Here is a 15,406-nt window from a genome sequence, read left to right on the forward strand (position 1 = left end):
CAGAAGAAGGGAAAAGTCTGTTGTGTCAAATGCTGCTGGGACATAACAGCAAGATAAGCAGAGATCACTGGAAAACAATGACCACTGGATTTCAAAGATGGTAGATACTAATCTAAATACACAGCAGAAGTGTGGGGTGGAAATCCTACTAGAGTGAATTAAAGGGAGAAAGGGAAGTAAGAAAGTGCAGAGAGAATAAAGGCAAACTTTTCTAGGGTGTTTCTACTATAATGGAAAGGAGAAACGGGGTGGTAACTAAAGGAGACTATATGGTAGAGGAGGGGGTTCAGTTTGGTTGGTTTTAGATGGGTCAGCCTTTAGGCTATTGGTAAAAAATTAACTAAGAAAGAAAAAACCATGACATAGCAGAGAAGGGCTAATTAATAACACAAAGTAATGGAGAAGGATAGGATCCAGAACATAAGAGGAGGACTGGATATTATGGACAGTTCATCCATATTAACAGGAAAGAGAACAAAATTTAGACACATACACAAGTAAGAGGGTAGACAGTCATTGACATCATCTTTATCATCACTAATTTATAGTTGTTTAATTTTGGCCAAGTACATGCATAGCCTATTTAACCTTCAGAACAAAACTATGAAGAAATACAATAGCACTCACTTTCCACATTTTGAAATCCAGGTTTAAATAGATTAAGAAGCATGGCTAGGGAGTTAAGCAGTCTTAATTCAGAGCCCAGTCTATAAACTCATAACTGCTTTAAGCCTCCCACCCTCACCCCCTCCAACCTTGGCCATGAGCACACCAGCATTTGGGCCTTGGGTGGTGGTGTTATCAGAAAGCTACACAGTTTGATTACCCTCCTTTTCTGAGAAAGAAGAAAAAAGTGGCAACTTCACTAAGCCAATTCTATTTCTCTCTCTCATGTCACTCTTGGCTTTGTTTTAATTTTTTAAACATTCTTTTTTTTTGTTTGTTTTCAGACATTGTAAGAAGTAAAACCACTAATATATACTAAGTTGGTCCTTTATTCTGTTCTCTCCACATGTATATAGGCATTCTCTAATTATAATTAACCATATAAATCACTGTAATACCACTTAATCTTTTGACTTTGGAAGTGCAGTAATGAAAGTAAGGGATTGATTTGAAATAAGGAAATCTCATTCATCACATTATACTCTTGTATAGACACTAAGGACAATGGGAAAGTAAAGTCTTGAAGGGACAATTTCAATGTTAAATGATCTAAAGAGGAAATTAAGCAAAATGTGTAATTCACTCCATAATGAGACCTTAGATATAATTAACTTATTTCTTAAATCCAGAAAAACAAAGTGATGAGTTTGTACCAAGTTTAGATAGGTTAAAAAAAATAAATTACTATCTCCCATGTGTTGAGAATTGAATTTTCCATTGAAAGTTTCATACTCAACTCAAAAACCCATAAATATGTATCATCCCATCAACACAACTTAATATAATTTTAACAAAATATGTTTCTCCCTATGATTTAAATACATGGGTCTCCTTAAAGTTGAGGAAGTGTTTTGAAGTACTTTTTCTTAAATTCCAAAGAATAGCTTCAAAACATATTATAAAATGAGTTACCAGTTGAAGACCATTTGGTGAATTGGTGCTCCTTTTTAACTTTATAAATCGGTGGCGGTGGGGAGGGGGACCTGCAAAATCTATACACACTCTACTGTCTGATATGTGAGCAACCAATGCTAAAGCCAGCAAGAAAGTGCATGTAGTTTTAATTATCTTAAGTGGAAACTCCTACTATGGGAGTTCTCAGAAGAAATCCACAAAATGGAAATGATTCTGGGAAAATATCCTAATGGATAACAGTGTTGTGTGGAACAATCTCTCAGAGGATGCTATGTGATGCCTGGAAAAAATGTCCTATACCACAAGTCAAAGTCATCTCAGGGTCTATTTTTCAACCTTCCTATTTCTGAAAATTAAGGAACTAAATTCTAGAGGAAGAACCAAGGGAAAGTCTTTAACTTATTCATTTACTGCAACTCTAGATAAAGAACACTCTGAAGCCACAAGGAATGTGAGGAGGAAATTTAGATGGCACAGCACACGGTGATCTCAGGCCCACAGGGACTGTGTCAGATCAGACTTTATACCCAAACAACAAATTTCAGAAAACAAGCAACTCTTGAGTGGAATTATTACTGGACTGAAAACAGAGGGCTTCACATCATCTTCACTCATCTTATTTTATTCAGGAGAATGTATGACTTTGTAAAACTCATGCCCATCTATGTTGAAGACAGTACCATGACCCCATCCAACAGAGCAGTTAAAGATGTGACTAATCAAATTATTGCTATTCTTCTACCTTCAAACAGGCACTTTATTTCAATTCTTTTAAGATGAATAAAAAACACCCTCCTTTTTATATCTGGTTTCTAAAACCCAAGGGAAAAATAGACAAATTTATGCATTCATCCATAGATATATTCATTCATATACTCACACTTTCATTATCTCCCTGCCATCCCCAAATCATACTAATTGTGACAATGTTAAAAAACAGCAGTGATCCTGTAAACCAGAATATAAGTGAGGTGTCTGCCACATGGACTCCTCAAAATAGGTATCTTCATGATCTCAGTGGAATCCCCCATTCACCTGGCAGAGGTCAGGCTATCCCTCTCAACATTGCCACAGCATAAAAGTATAAGACATGCTCCCTATCACCTCTTAATATATACCTCCATTGTTTAAGATAGGCAGAGATTTCTCAGTGGCTACAAAGATTCATAGAGGCCACATAGAAGACAGCAGGATTTTACACTTCTTCAGGAATTTTATTGACTGCTACTGTTGCGCTCTGTCCTTTAACTCTCCCCAGATTATAAAGCTGCCCTGACCTATTCCATCTTTTCTGGCCACTAAACCTCCTATTTGCCCTTGGGATTGTTTCAACCCATGTTATGCCCATGACATATGCCAACCTACCCCATGCTACATCCCAACTGCAACCATGCTACTTGGATGAACAAAACAGAACAGTACAAAAACAACTGTTTATTTAAGCAAGACCCTGTACCAGAGCACCTGAGTGGCTCAGTTGGGTAAGTGTCCGACTCTTGATTTCGTCTCAGGTCATGAGATCAGGTCGTGAGATCGAGCCCCACGTCAGGCTCCTTGGTGAGTGTGAAGCCTACTGAGGATTCTATCTCTCCCTCTCCCCCACTTGTGCAGAGAGAGAGAGAGAGAGAGAGAGAGAGAGAGAAAGGCAAGCAGGCCCTGCACCAGGAAACATACTAAATATTTTTCACACATTATATTGTCTCATTTGATCCTCAATAAAGCTATGAAAGAAGCACCAGATAGGTATCTATTAAGGAGAGGGACATACTAGAATTGGGCTATCTGTGGCTAACAGGAACATATTCCATTCACATAGTTCTCTCCCTTCTAAGAAGGTAATCCCCACCTCAGAGTTTAACCACAAGGAGAGAACCTGGCATCAGGGCAATGCCAATACCTGTTCCATCTGACAGTGGTCATCTACTTACAACCTATTTCATCTAATGACAAAAACCTGCTGTGAGCTTTATTAGCCAATGACCACTGACAAATTTCTGAGCCCACATATCTTGCAATTCACCAAGGTGAACACTACTGAATGGGAGTCGTCATAGGTAACATCCTTTGTCTTCCTTGAATGACCAAAGTGACTGGACACATTTTTGTTTGTGTGCATTTACCTTTTCACCATCTCTCCCTGGTTCTCCTTTGTAACCTGGTAGTCCTTGAACTCCCTAAATCAAGCACAAAATAAAATCCGGTTAGTTATGTCTTGGGTTCACTAGAAACGATAATTCTACAATGTGTATCTATGAATCACATACTTGTATGCCAGGGGATCCTGGGACACCTGGTGATCCTGCAATTCCTTGATATCCCTAAAGAAAAGTAAACACAAAATAATTAATATTTCATCATACTAAGAGCAGGAATCCAGGATTCACTCTTGTCTGGAATGTCTTACACCTAAGACTTCACTTGGTGACTGTTTAAGAAACAAAAATAACAAAGTTTCAAATGCTGAATAAGGAATTAATATCCTCCAGTCTTTAGGGAAAAGGTCTCAAATATCTCTAGAATAATAAAAATAAACAAAAATGCTTCAATTAAAAGGAAGCTTTGGATTTGCAAAAACAGAGCCAATGTTCACAGCTCCCCCCCCAAAAAAATGTTTTGCACACAGAAACATATTTAACATATTCGAGAGAAAAAACACATAAGATTGGAGGATTATACAAATGGACTACATTTTGAAACCACCTGATTAATGGCCATTTGAGTTAATCCTTGGAATAAATTAAGACTTGATAAATGTTATTCCTCAGAGTAAGTCTTTAACAGCCTTTGGACTGCTCATTTTAGAAAGCTGCTGATGTTACCCATGAGCATGGCTGTGACATGTCTCCCCCACCTCCCAAGGCTGGGCTGTCTGTTGAGGCAAGGGTCACTTTGGTCTCCACTGCTTCTTACATATCCCTCCAGAAACCGGGCCTTTGGCAAAACAGCACAACTGTTCCAACAAGGCAAACTATTCATTCTTCACTCAGCACATGGCAATTAAATGCCAGAACAAACTTGCAGGACCTCAACATTTGTCTAGGTTTCCCTAGGTCAATGTCACGTTGACTTAGACCACCTGACACCTGCAAACACATTTCACGTTCTTACTCAGATCCCATCTCTCTCGGGTCTTACTGTTTAGATATAGCTTTCTGTTGTCAACAATATTAAAACAGATGTCATTAGTGTTTCCAGTTACTTCTTCATTGTTAAATCCAAAAGCTTCATTTCCATGTGGCTATTTATGGCTGCTTTTTGTATTCACCCACTCACTTGTCAGCACATTTTTAGCTATGATTTTAGAGATAGCAAAATTCCCTGCTTTACCACTCCCATTTTCAAATATTCCTTTTACTATTCTTTGCTAGGTCTAACAATACTAATAACAATAATAGTTGTCTCAGCAACATCAGTCTTATTGGTTTTCTCCCTTTACATTCACTCACATTTTTTATTCTGTAAAATGCTCTCACTCTCCAAATGATAGACTATGTAATTCCTACCACCAAGCATGATCCTTTCCTTCATACTCTTTCAGTTATTCAGAGTTTATCAGAGTGTATCATCATGCTTCCTCCAAGATTTCTCAACAAATTCTTCTCTTGAATCCCTGTGCCCAATCCTTAAACATTTTGCTTCACCAGTGAGTCACTCGTCATTTTGCTTCACCAGTGAGTCTCATAACAAACCTTTCCACGCTCCATATTAAACGACCTGCAGCTTTCAAGCCCAATATATGCTCTCTGGGTGGCCACTGTCTCAAGTGTCATGGGATTATGTGCCCCCTTGATATGAGAAACCCAGTCCAATTCATTTCTTTATTTGCAGCATTGAACAGAGCATTTGGCATTTTGGGTTAATCAAACTTTGGAAGAATTTACCTTCATGTAATCCACACTGCATAAAGTGTGAAAAATCCCTTTCCCGAAGGAACGAGGTTATGTTTGGGCCGCTACCGGTAGCAAATTCAAGTTTTAGTCATGCCATGTGGTTCGTGTTCCCAAGAATGGTAGGAAGAAAGAACAAAGTCAATTCACACCGTTTGCTCAGCCTCTTATCTCTACCACTCTAGTGACCACTGAATCTCTTTCCTTCAACCACTTTGCAATGAGATAGGTCTGGAATTAAATTTCAACTCTGTCACTGGTAGCACATGCCCAAGAGAGTTAGGTTACTTATAACTGCTGCCACTTAGGATGCCTCCAGATCCTTCAAAAACTTGTATGCACTTCTCTGGACAGTCTGATAGGATTTACAACAGGCTGCCGTAATCGGGAGAAACAATAATAGCAATGATTTATACAGAATTCACCAGAGTCCAGATTAAGTACTTCACTTAATTCATGTAACCCTCACAATCACCCTTTAATTAATGTAGGTGCTGTATTATCCTTATTTTCAGATGAGGAATCTGAGGCACATAAGATTAAATAACTTGCCCAAAGTTATTCGTTAGTTGATAGAGTCAGTGGGAACACTCTCTTATCAGAAAATGCTTCATGGTAGATCTGATCTTACGATTCTAGGATAATTAATCAGATTCAAAAAAGCATATTTGCCAGGCTGCTTTTAAATTGTTTAGAATTCTGAGTGCCCAAAGAATATGAATGTTCATAAAATTCCTCAAAAGAAAGTTACCATGGAGATTGGCTATTTATCAAAATGGCCGGTCATCTGCAAAGTTCACTGTAATGAATTATTTTTTTCACATTTTTTCAAAAGTTAAGCCAAATGTCGTATCTGCTTTATTACTTTTTTTACAAAACGAATCTTTTGTAGAAGATCAAAAGCTGTTCTCTTCTTCGAAGAAGTAAATTAATATGATCCATTTGTTAGAGAAGACACATCACATTTTAATGGATTAAAGCAACGTGGAGATGCCCCAGACTGTGTTCCCAGCTCACCTCTGACTCATAATGTGACCTCAGGCCGAGTGATCATATCCCCAAATCCTGGGAGGCAACTCAATAAAGTGGAAAGACAATGAATCTTGAAATTGGAAGACCTTGGGCTGAATTTTTGCTCCTCCCTTTACTTTCTACAGGATTTTGACTAACTTTGCCTAGCTAAGTGTCAGTTTCTTACCACAAACCAGGATAACAGTGCCCACTTCACTTCTGAAAAGAAACAAACGGAGTCACAGGTGAAAATGCCTGGCAGATGCTAAAAACTCAAATGTGAGTTTTTCTTTTTATGTTCTTCAGATTCAATGGCTATTGTACAAAACCATGAGAACACTTCTGCAAAATGTGTGGCACCACAAGCACATGAGGAATGGCAGATCCAGTCATCATCATGATTTAACCCTTTTGCAACATTCATACAGATCTAATGGTGAACATGTGAACAAGGCTTCAGTGTATTTTATAATGGCCCCGTTTGTTTTGTCTTTTGAAGAATTGCAATACAAAAAATAACAAATGCTTCCCACAATATGAGAACCAAGTTGATGCGGGATTTTTTTTAACTTACGGTGAGAGGCATTCTGGAAAACTTAGTTATATAAAAAAATTCAAAGATTATTTTAAAAGCTAGAGGAAGCATGATTAGTAACAAAATTAAGAAAAATCAAAACCACATCCAAGCTGGGGGATCCCAGGGTAAACCACCAGAAGAAATTGGATGAAATTCAGAAAAATGAAATTTGGACTAAAAATCAGGAAAATAAAGGTTAACAGGGAGGAATATTACAACACACAACAATTTCCAAGAGGAGCAAGAACTAAACACTGGTTGACTCATAGCAGGGTACACTTGAACAAGGAAAATGCCCTGAAACAGAAAAAATGATAAGCTTTCCATATAGCTCGCTGAGTTTTTATTGTTCTGAACACACAGGCTTCTGTGTTTTCAGGTGGGCGTGCAAATTTCACATGATCTTTGATCAATACTGTTCGACACTAATGTTGCCATTTTGCAATTATTAGCAGGTCCAAATATCCACCCTACAGCCATGTGCAAGATTTCTGACAGTAAAGTCTTTTCCACGTTCACAGAAAGTCTTTTTGTAAATGAGTCATTTTTTAGGAAAAAAATATTCTCACTGCCAAATTGTAGGGTTGAAGAATACAGAATCAATTTAATTTCCTTCCATGATTCATAGTTATAATGCTCCAGGAAAGATGTATAGCATTGAAATGGAAATTAAGGAAATAAAATCAGCAAATGTGCAAGGGTCACAATCTCTTCTGAGCCCAATTCTGATCAGGCCATAAAATATTCTGCCAATCTAAACATACAGATCTTCTCAAGTAGTGAGGAGGATAGAGTAATCAATTTTCTTTCAGTGCTCTAAACTCTAAAAATGAGAATAAAATACAGAGAAATCATTTTGGATGTCACTCTTCTTTCTGAAATGTAAGAATGTGATTCAAAGTTTATTCTATTACATTAATTTTCTTCAAAGTTTTCCAAAATTCCCACAGATACTCTTAAGTATACAGCCATGGTAACTAAGTAACCTAAATCAAGTGTATATTTTTAATATCCACTGTGGATTCTTCTTGCCACCAGCACACTTTATAGCTCAACACAACTAAATTCAAAAAATATTCATAAATCTGTCTTTTCATGTGTAGCTAATGTAGAAACTCAACTCATTTGCCACCTAATTGAACTACCAGTCCAGTAGTTTATATGCTTTAACTGACTGCTCAAATTACTTGACCAATACATCTCATTAATATATATAAAATTAAACCCGAGCTAAGATCTAAGAAAGAATTGGAATGCTATGGGAGGTGAAGAGTAGACAGGGAAGCTTTCTGAAGAGACAAGCTCAAAGGAACACTAAAGGAAGCACAGTGCAGAAGAGGAAGCCCTTCAAAATGTGCCATGAAGCATGACAAGATGAGACATATCCATGGAGACAAAAGAGACAGCACATGGGGAAGCATGCTGCAAACAAGACTGGACCAGTAGACTGCAGCTTTCATGCATAGCCTGTGGGTCTTATGAAGGATTTTTTTAAATATTTATTTTTGAGAGAGAGAGAGAGAGAGAGAGAGAGAGAGAGAGAGCAGGGGAGGGGCATAAAGAGAGGGAGACACAGAATCCAAAGCAGGCTCCAGCCTCTGAACTGTCAGCACACAGCCCAATGTGGGGCTTGAACCCACGAACCGTGAGATCATGACCTAATCCAAAATCGGACACTTAACCAACTGAGCCACCCAGGTGCTCCATGAAGGTTTTGGTCTTTAACCAATCCACTATACCAGAAGGTCAGACTGGATCTCTGAGAAGCTTGCTTGCTACACTATGGAGATAACAATTATAAGTGGCAGGGGGAAGCAGAAAGACCATGTGGAAGGTTCCTGCAGGAGAGAGATAATGGTAGGTAGAACCTGAGTCCATTCAAGGTGTATTTAATTCAACCTGATGATGAGCTACAGGATGTCAGGAATCTGAAGTTATAGTATGATGCCCAGGTTTCTGATTTGTGCAGTGGATGGCAGATAATGTATCACTAACTGGGGGAATCTGGAGTAAAATACTATTATTTGGTTGCCAAATAATAGCACATTTTTTTAATGTATTTTTGTGGACTAACATAAAAAATTTACATTTGGCAATGGGAAGCTATAGACTTTTGTTGGGGGACAAAATTTCTACTCAAAGCAGACTACATTTACTATAAATGAAATTTATATCTAATTCTCCCACCCTTAAGTAAGAGTGGATCAGTGATAAATATGGAACACATCACCTGCTTTCCTATGATAGTTTGCCTTGAGTTAAGCACATAAAAGAAAAACACTGCCTACCTTTGACAACCTCTATAGATGCAGCTTGGTTCTCAGATTCACAAAACTTAATTAAGCTTAGGTAAATTGCCTCATTCCCTGAGTATGACTGCACTTGAAGTTATACTAAGCTTATTTCAAAAGGAAAATGTACATGGGGCGCCTGGGTGGCTCAGTCGGTTGGGCGACCGACTTCGGCTCAGGTCATGATCTCGCGGTCCGTGAGTTCGAGCCCCACGTCAGGCTCTGGGCTGACAGCTCAGAGCCTGGAGCCTGTTTCGGATTCTGTGTCTCCCTCTCTCTGACCCTCCCCTGTTCATGCTCTGTCTCTCTCTGTCCCAAAAATAAATAAACGTTAAAAAAAAAAATTAAAAAAAAAAAAAAAAGGAAAATGTACAGTGTTGCTGGATGGCTCAGTCGGTTAAGGTCTGACTCTTAACTTTGGCTCAGATCATGATTTCACAGTTCATGAGTTCAAGCCCTGAAACGAGCTTGGTGCTGACTGTGGAGTCTGCTTGGGATTCTGTCTCTCCCTCTCTCTCTGCCACTCCCCTGCTCACTCGTGCTCTTGCTCTCTCTCAAAATAAGTAAACATTTAAAAAAACAAAAGGAGAATATTCAACTTTTTAAGGTAACCAATAGCATCTTTAATAGTTCTTAACTTCCTAACCTAAATTTCTAATAGTAACATTTTCTATTCAAAGAGAAGTGACCAATAACTAGCCTCATTCTCTTTCTGTTCTGCTATATTTTTTCCATAGTAATTACCACAATCTGATATCATTATTATTATTATTATTCTTTTATTCATTATTGTTGTCCCTCCCTAGCAGAATGTGAGCTTCAAAATGGCGGGTTTTGTCTTTTTTGTTCATTGCATATCTCCTCAAACTATAACAGTGCCAAGAGCAAAGTAAATACCCAATCAATATCAGGTATATGAATGGATGAATGAAAGAATGAATAAGAAAACAAACATATAAATGTTTACGGTGCCCAACTAGTCACTACTACTGATGGCTCTAAAATAATGGCAGAAACAGCCCTGCATTCATACAGATTACAATCAAAACAATACAAAATATAAGCATAAATTTATCTTTAAAATCACACATGCTAGTTGTGTTATCAATCAATTCCTTCAAGAATTTAAACAGACAAGTAATGGGGCACCTGGGTGGCTCAGTCGGTTAAGCGTCCGACTTCGGCTCAGGTCGTTATTTTGGGGTCCGTGAGTTTGAGCCCCGCGTCGGGCTCTGTGCTGACAGCTCAGAGCCTGGAGCTTCAAATTCTGTGTCTCCCTCTCTCTGACCCTCCCCCGTTCATGCTCTGTCTCTCTCTGTCTCAAAAATAAATAAACATTAAAAAAAAATTAAAAAAACAGACAAGTAACATTTCTATATAATATCTACACACACATCATTATTGTATATACTATCCATAATATAAAAAAAATAATAATAATAAGTAATGTACTTAAGAGGCCCATGAGGAAAACATGGAGAGATCCATACAGGAGATTTACATAAGGGGTGTGTTCGAGAAAAATGAATTAGCTAGTGGACCAAGCTTTGTCTAGGAAAGCTTTACAGAAAAATTTTAAATCACATTTTATTTTACAAAAGGGAGATAAACTGCCCAAGTGGAAGATAGTTCATTTGAGGCAAGTGGTCCAAATTTTAGTTTACCATTAAGACTCTCACGAGGGGTTTGATCATGTGTGTGCGTGTATTTTATAGTACGGGGAGACAGTGAGACAATAAACCTTTTTGCTAAAGGAATCCAAACTGAGGTGAAGTAAGAGCTCAGGTAGAAATAGTTTTCTCTAGATGTGTATTGTATACACATTTCAGTAAGCCTCTTCTTACAATTCTCTTTTCTAAGCTAAGTAACAGCCATTCCTTTGGCTTGTAACCTCGCGTACCCCATTTTCCAGGCCTTAATCTTCATGGCACTCAGCCCCAAATTGCCCACAGCTCTTAAACTGTTGAGTCCACAACTGGCACTATGTTAAGAGTCTGAGGAAAACATAAAAACTTGTCTCATGGGTCTTATTGTTCTACTACTAATTATTCACCTCCTGTCACGCTTACTCTGCAAGCGTAACTGCCAGATTTCTTCCCTTTCCTTCCATTCTCTACCATCATTCTCGACTAATTTTAAAACAGCACCTCTTGTTTGGATTACACCTGAGGTACAGTCAATTCTCCCTGACAGACATTCTTCTGAGTTTTCACTCTCTCCCCATCTCTCTCTTGTAAGTCAAATCCAAATTCTACAATTCCCCATAGTATACTAAACCAAATCTAACACTTCAAAAGCAGGACTGTCATCTTTCTTAATATAGACATTATATATTTACTAACAATGCCAAGTATTGCATCAGCCTTTCAGGCAACCCCATTACAAATCCCTTTTCACCACGGTTAAATTTAAATAACACATCCCAGACAAGTAAGAGCCATACGTTTATTTGGGTTGAATTTCACTACATTAGAACAGCCATTCTCCAATTTCGCTAAATCTTTTTGGATCTCCATGTCACCCCAAATGCCAAAATAAATTCCAAAAGTGAAATCAAGAATTAAAAATTCTCAAAAATCATAATACAGTAAATGAATACAGTAATGTTCAAAAAAAAAAAAACACTGGAAGAAATAACAGAACATTTAATTGTGAGAAAATTTTACATTACTAAAAATTAAAACAAAACTATAAACCAAATAAATAATTAAAAGCAACATTTACAACATAGATGTCAAAGAATTGATTCTCTTAGTGTATAGGAAGCTCTTACTAATCAACATGAAACATACTATCACTCCTATAGAAAAGGACAAGAGGAAAATCACTCTGTCAGACTTCTATATTCAACTACCACTTAAAATTTGTACTTGAACGGGGGCAGCTGGCTGGATCAATCAGTTAAGCATGCGACTCTTGACCTTAGGGTTGTGGATTCAAGCCCCAAGCTGGATGTAGAGATTACTTTAAAAAAAATTTTTTTAATCTTTTTTTTTCCTTCAGGTAGGCTTCACAGCCAGCGCAGAGCCCAACATAGCGCTTGAATTCATGACCCTGAGATCAAGACCTGAGATCAAGAGTTGGATGCTTAATGACTGAGCCAGCCAGGCACCCCAAAAATAATCTTTCAAAAAATTCTACTTGACCATCTGATAAAATTTAATATATCCTAAACCAAACTCTTAATTTCCCTTGTCCTAGTTTCCGTATCCATCCTTCCACATCTCACTGGAGTCTCCTTTGACTTCTCTCCCTCAAACTCAGGCAGGGTACATCATCAAATTCCATCAGCTCTAACTTCAAAATACCCCCAGAAAGTCAGCAGTTCTCTTTGCCTCACTACTTACTATCCTGATGCTAGCTGCCATCATCTTACTCCTGGGTTATTTTAAGAGCCTCCTAACTGATCCTGCTTGTGTCCTCATCTCCCTAAAATCTATTCTCAACTCAGAAGTTAGAGTACTTTTGTTTGTAAGTAAGTTACATCACATCACTCCTTTACTTAAATCCGCCAGTGGTTCCTCAGTTCACTTCAACTGAAAGCCAAAGTCATCACAATGGCCTGAAGAACCCTATTTGATCTCCCCTCCTTTCTCCCTCCTATGTACACAAATCGATCTCCTACTAACCTGCCCCATCCCTCGTATTTGTAGTTTGATCAAGTCAGGTAACTTTGAAATTCCCCATGTGTGTTGACTACTTCTGTCAAGTTGAACCCTCCATAGACAGCTAGCCACTTTCTGGAATCTCTAGATGACACAGGGGTACAATGAAGGGGTGGGGGTGGGGACAGAGGGGTGCTGCATCATGGAGTGTGGCTCACTGACCAATCTATTCTTCTGTCTATTGGTAGCACTGTGCTATCAATATTCCTGAATCACTTAAGCCAATAATACAGAAAACCAACTCCAGATTTTGACAGTTTATTCTAGCTTACCTTTCTCTCTCAGTAAATGTGATGGCCTTCATGGAATCTTAGAAAATCAATATTGGACAGAACATGGGCCTCATCTGGCACCATCTTCTCATTTCCCAGATGAAGAAACTGAGGCCCACGAAACCAAAGCAATTTTTAAAAGCAAAACAGAGGGCAAAACAGCCTCAGATCTCTCCAACAGCCAGCAAGGGCTTTGGTTTCATAAAGTACTTTAGTTCATGAAGAGTACTTAATAATGACAGAAAACAGACAGAAACAAACACTACTACAAAATCATAAAACAGTCCTATATATTTTCATAGCAGGCCTTCTTTCAAAAAAAATCAATGTCATAACAGTATAATGTCTTTACTAATAGCACTACTCTGAACTACCTAGAAGGATATAGAAATATTTCCCCTGCTTCTCTCTATATAATGATAGAAGAGCAAAATAGTAATATGCTCAGACATTGCTGATAGAAATCGAGAAAGGAGGGGAAGAATTTGAAAATCGCTCTTTCATTTTGTTTGAAGGCATTTGCCTTATGAAAATCAGTATTTCTCCAGAATGGAATAATTCCTATTTAAAGCTTTAGTTGACTTGGCCTGGTTATGTGAAAGAGATTCAAGCTGCTTATTGAAGGGGATTGCACAGAACCAAATCCAAACAAAGCAGAATTCCCTTCAAATTGTTCCATCCAACTTTCCTTGGTCCAGATGGCTTCAATCGCCAGCCAGAGACTCCACCCACACCTTCCCACTCCCGCTGTGCACTGGCCCTGGACACACACTAATGACCTTCAGCTGTTCTGGCTCCCAGACTCACTTTCTCTTCCTGCCCCAACTCCTATCTCCTACAGATTTCCTACAGGGAAAAGGAGAGATTTAGGAAAAGCTGTACCTTTGGGTAAACAGATTAACATTAGAGAAACCGGTTTCTTATTGCTGCTGTAACGAATTACCCCAAACATAATGGCTTGAACGAACACACACTTGTAGTTCTGTAGGTCAGAAGCCCAACATGGCTTTAGGGAGCTAAACTCATCATGTCAGCGGGCCTGCATTCCCTCTAAAGGTTCTAGGGGGAAAAGTGTTCTTTCCCTTTACCAGCTTCTGGATGCTACCAACATTCCTTGGACATGGACACCTCACCCTGAACTCTGCTTCTGTCATGACATCTCCTCCCCTGACTCTGACACCCCTACCCCCCTCCTATACGGATCACTGTGATTATACCGGCCACTCAGATAAATTTCCACAGGATAATCTTTGCATCTCAAGATCCTTGATTTAATCATGTGTGCGGAGTTCCTAATCAATACATTTACAGGTCTTAGAGATTAGGATGTGGACATTATTCTGTCTTTTCTCTAACATCAGATAGTCTCTAATACCATCTAACCTCTAATATCAGGTACTATGTACCTATCCCTATAACTATACATAAAGTCATATACACATACAAACACATACACATATACTCAATGAGATGACATAATAAATCCATTATAGCTTAGATGAAAGTCATAGAGCAATATCCATGATTATTAGATCAGGCTTATTGCAACTAGTTTCCAGTACTTCATTCTTGACAAAATATTTAATAAGAAAAAAAAAAAGCAAACTAGAGCTGATAGCCTGTGAAAAGCTTGCTCAGCACTCACCTCAATATATTGAATAACTTATACTAAATTATTATTATACAATTAATATTAATTCTATAATTTAATATAATTTAATACACTTACATATAGTTATAATTTATATATATTATCTATATTATTGAATTTATATTGTTAACATATATTAATTATATAGTAATATATTAATTATTACCATATATTAACATACATTAATATGTATCCATGTATATTAATATATTACATATACTAACATTACTAATATATTAATATAAGTACTTATGTAACTAATATTTATAATTATATAACTAATTAATATTATTATAATTCATTGTTATACTAAATTATTATTACTAATAATTTAGTAGTGCTCTCAGAGGAGCTCTGTGTCATTACGAGGTGCCAGCAGATGATATTTCAGCATGTCAAGTGTATCTGCTTCGGAGGGGGAAAGCACCACAGCTACCAGTACCCAGACAGAGTAGGGCCCAGGAAAGGGTC

General features: G+C 37.9%; 1 protein-coding gene across 4 annotated transcripts in view; it reads right to left on the reverse strand.

Annotated features, from left to right (window-relative positions):
- COL21A1 (collagen type XXI alpha 1 chain) overlaps nt 1-15,406 on the reverse strand; it is a 210,861-nt gene that overhangs the window by 73,372 nt on the left and 122,083 nt on the right. For all 4 annotated transcript variants that reach the window (XM_086707105.1, XM_086707102.1, XM_086707101.1 and 1 more), the window contains 2 exons: nt 3,846-3,899; nt 3,702-3,755 (listed from right to left, as the gene is read on the reverse strand). In XM_086707105.1, the coding sequence (XP_086563231.1) occupies nt 3,702-3,755; nt 3,846-3,899 (108 nt within the window). The remainder of the gene's footprint in view (nt 1-3,701; nt 3,756-3,845; nt 3,900-15,406) is intronic.

The sequence above is a fragment of the Puma concolor genome, chromosome B2 (genome assembly GCF_028749965.1).
Source record: "Puma concolor isolate L17-30 chromosome B2, mPumCon1.1.hap2, whole genome shotgun sequence".
Lineage (NCBI taxonomy): Eukaryota > Metazoa > Chordata > Mammalia > Carnivora > Felidae > Puma > Puma concolor.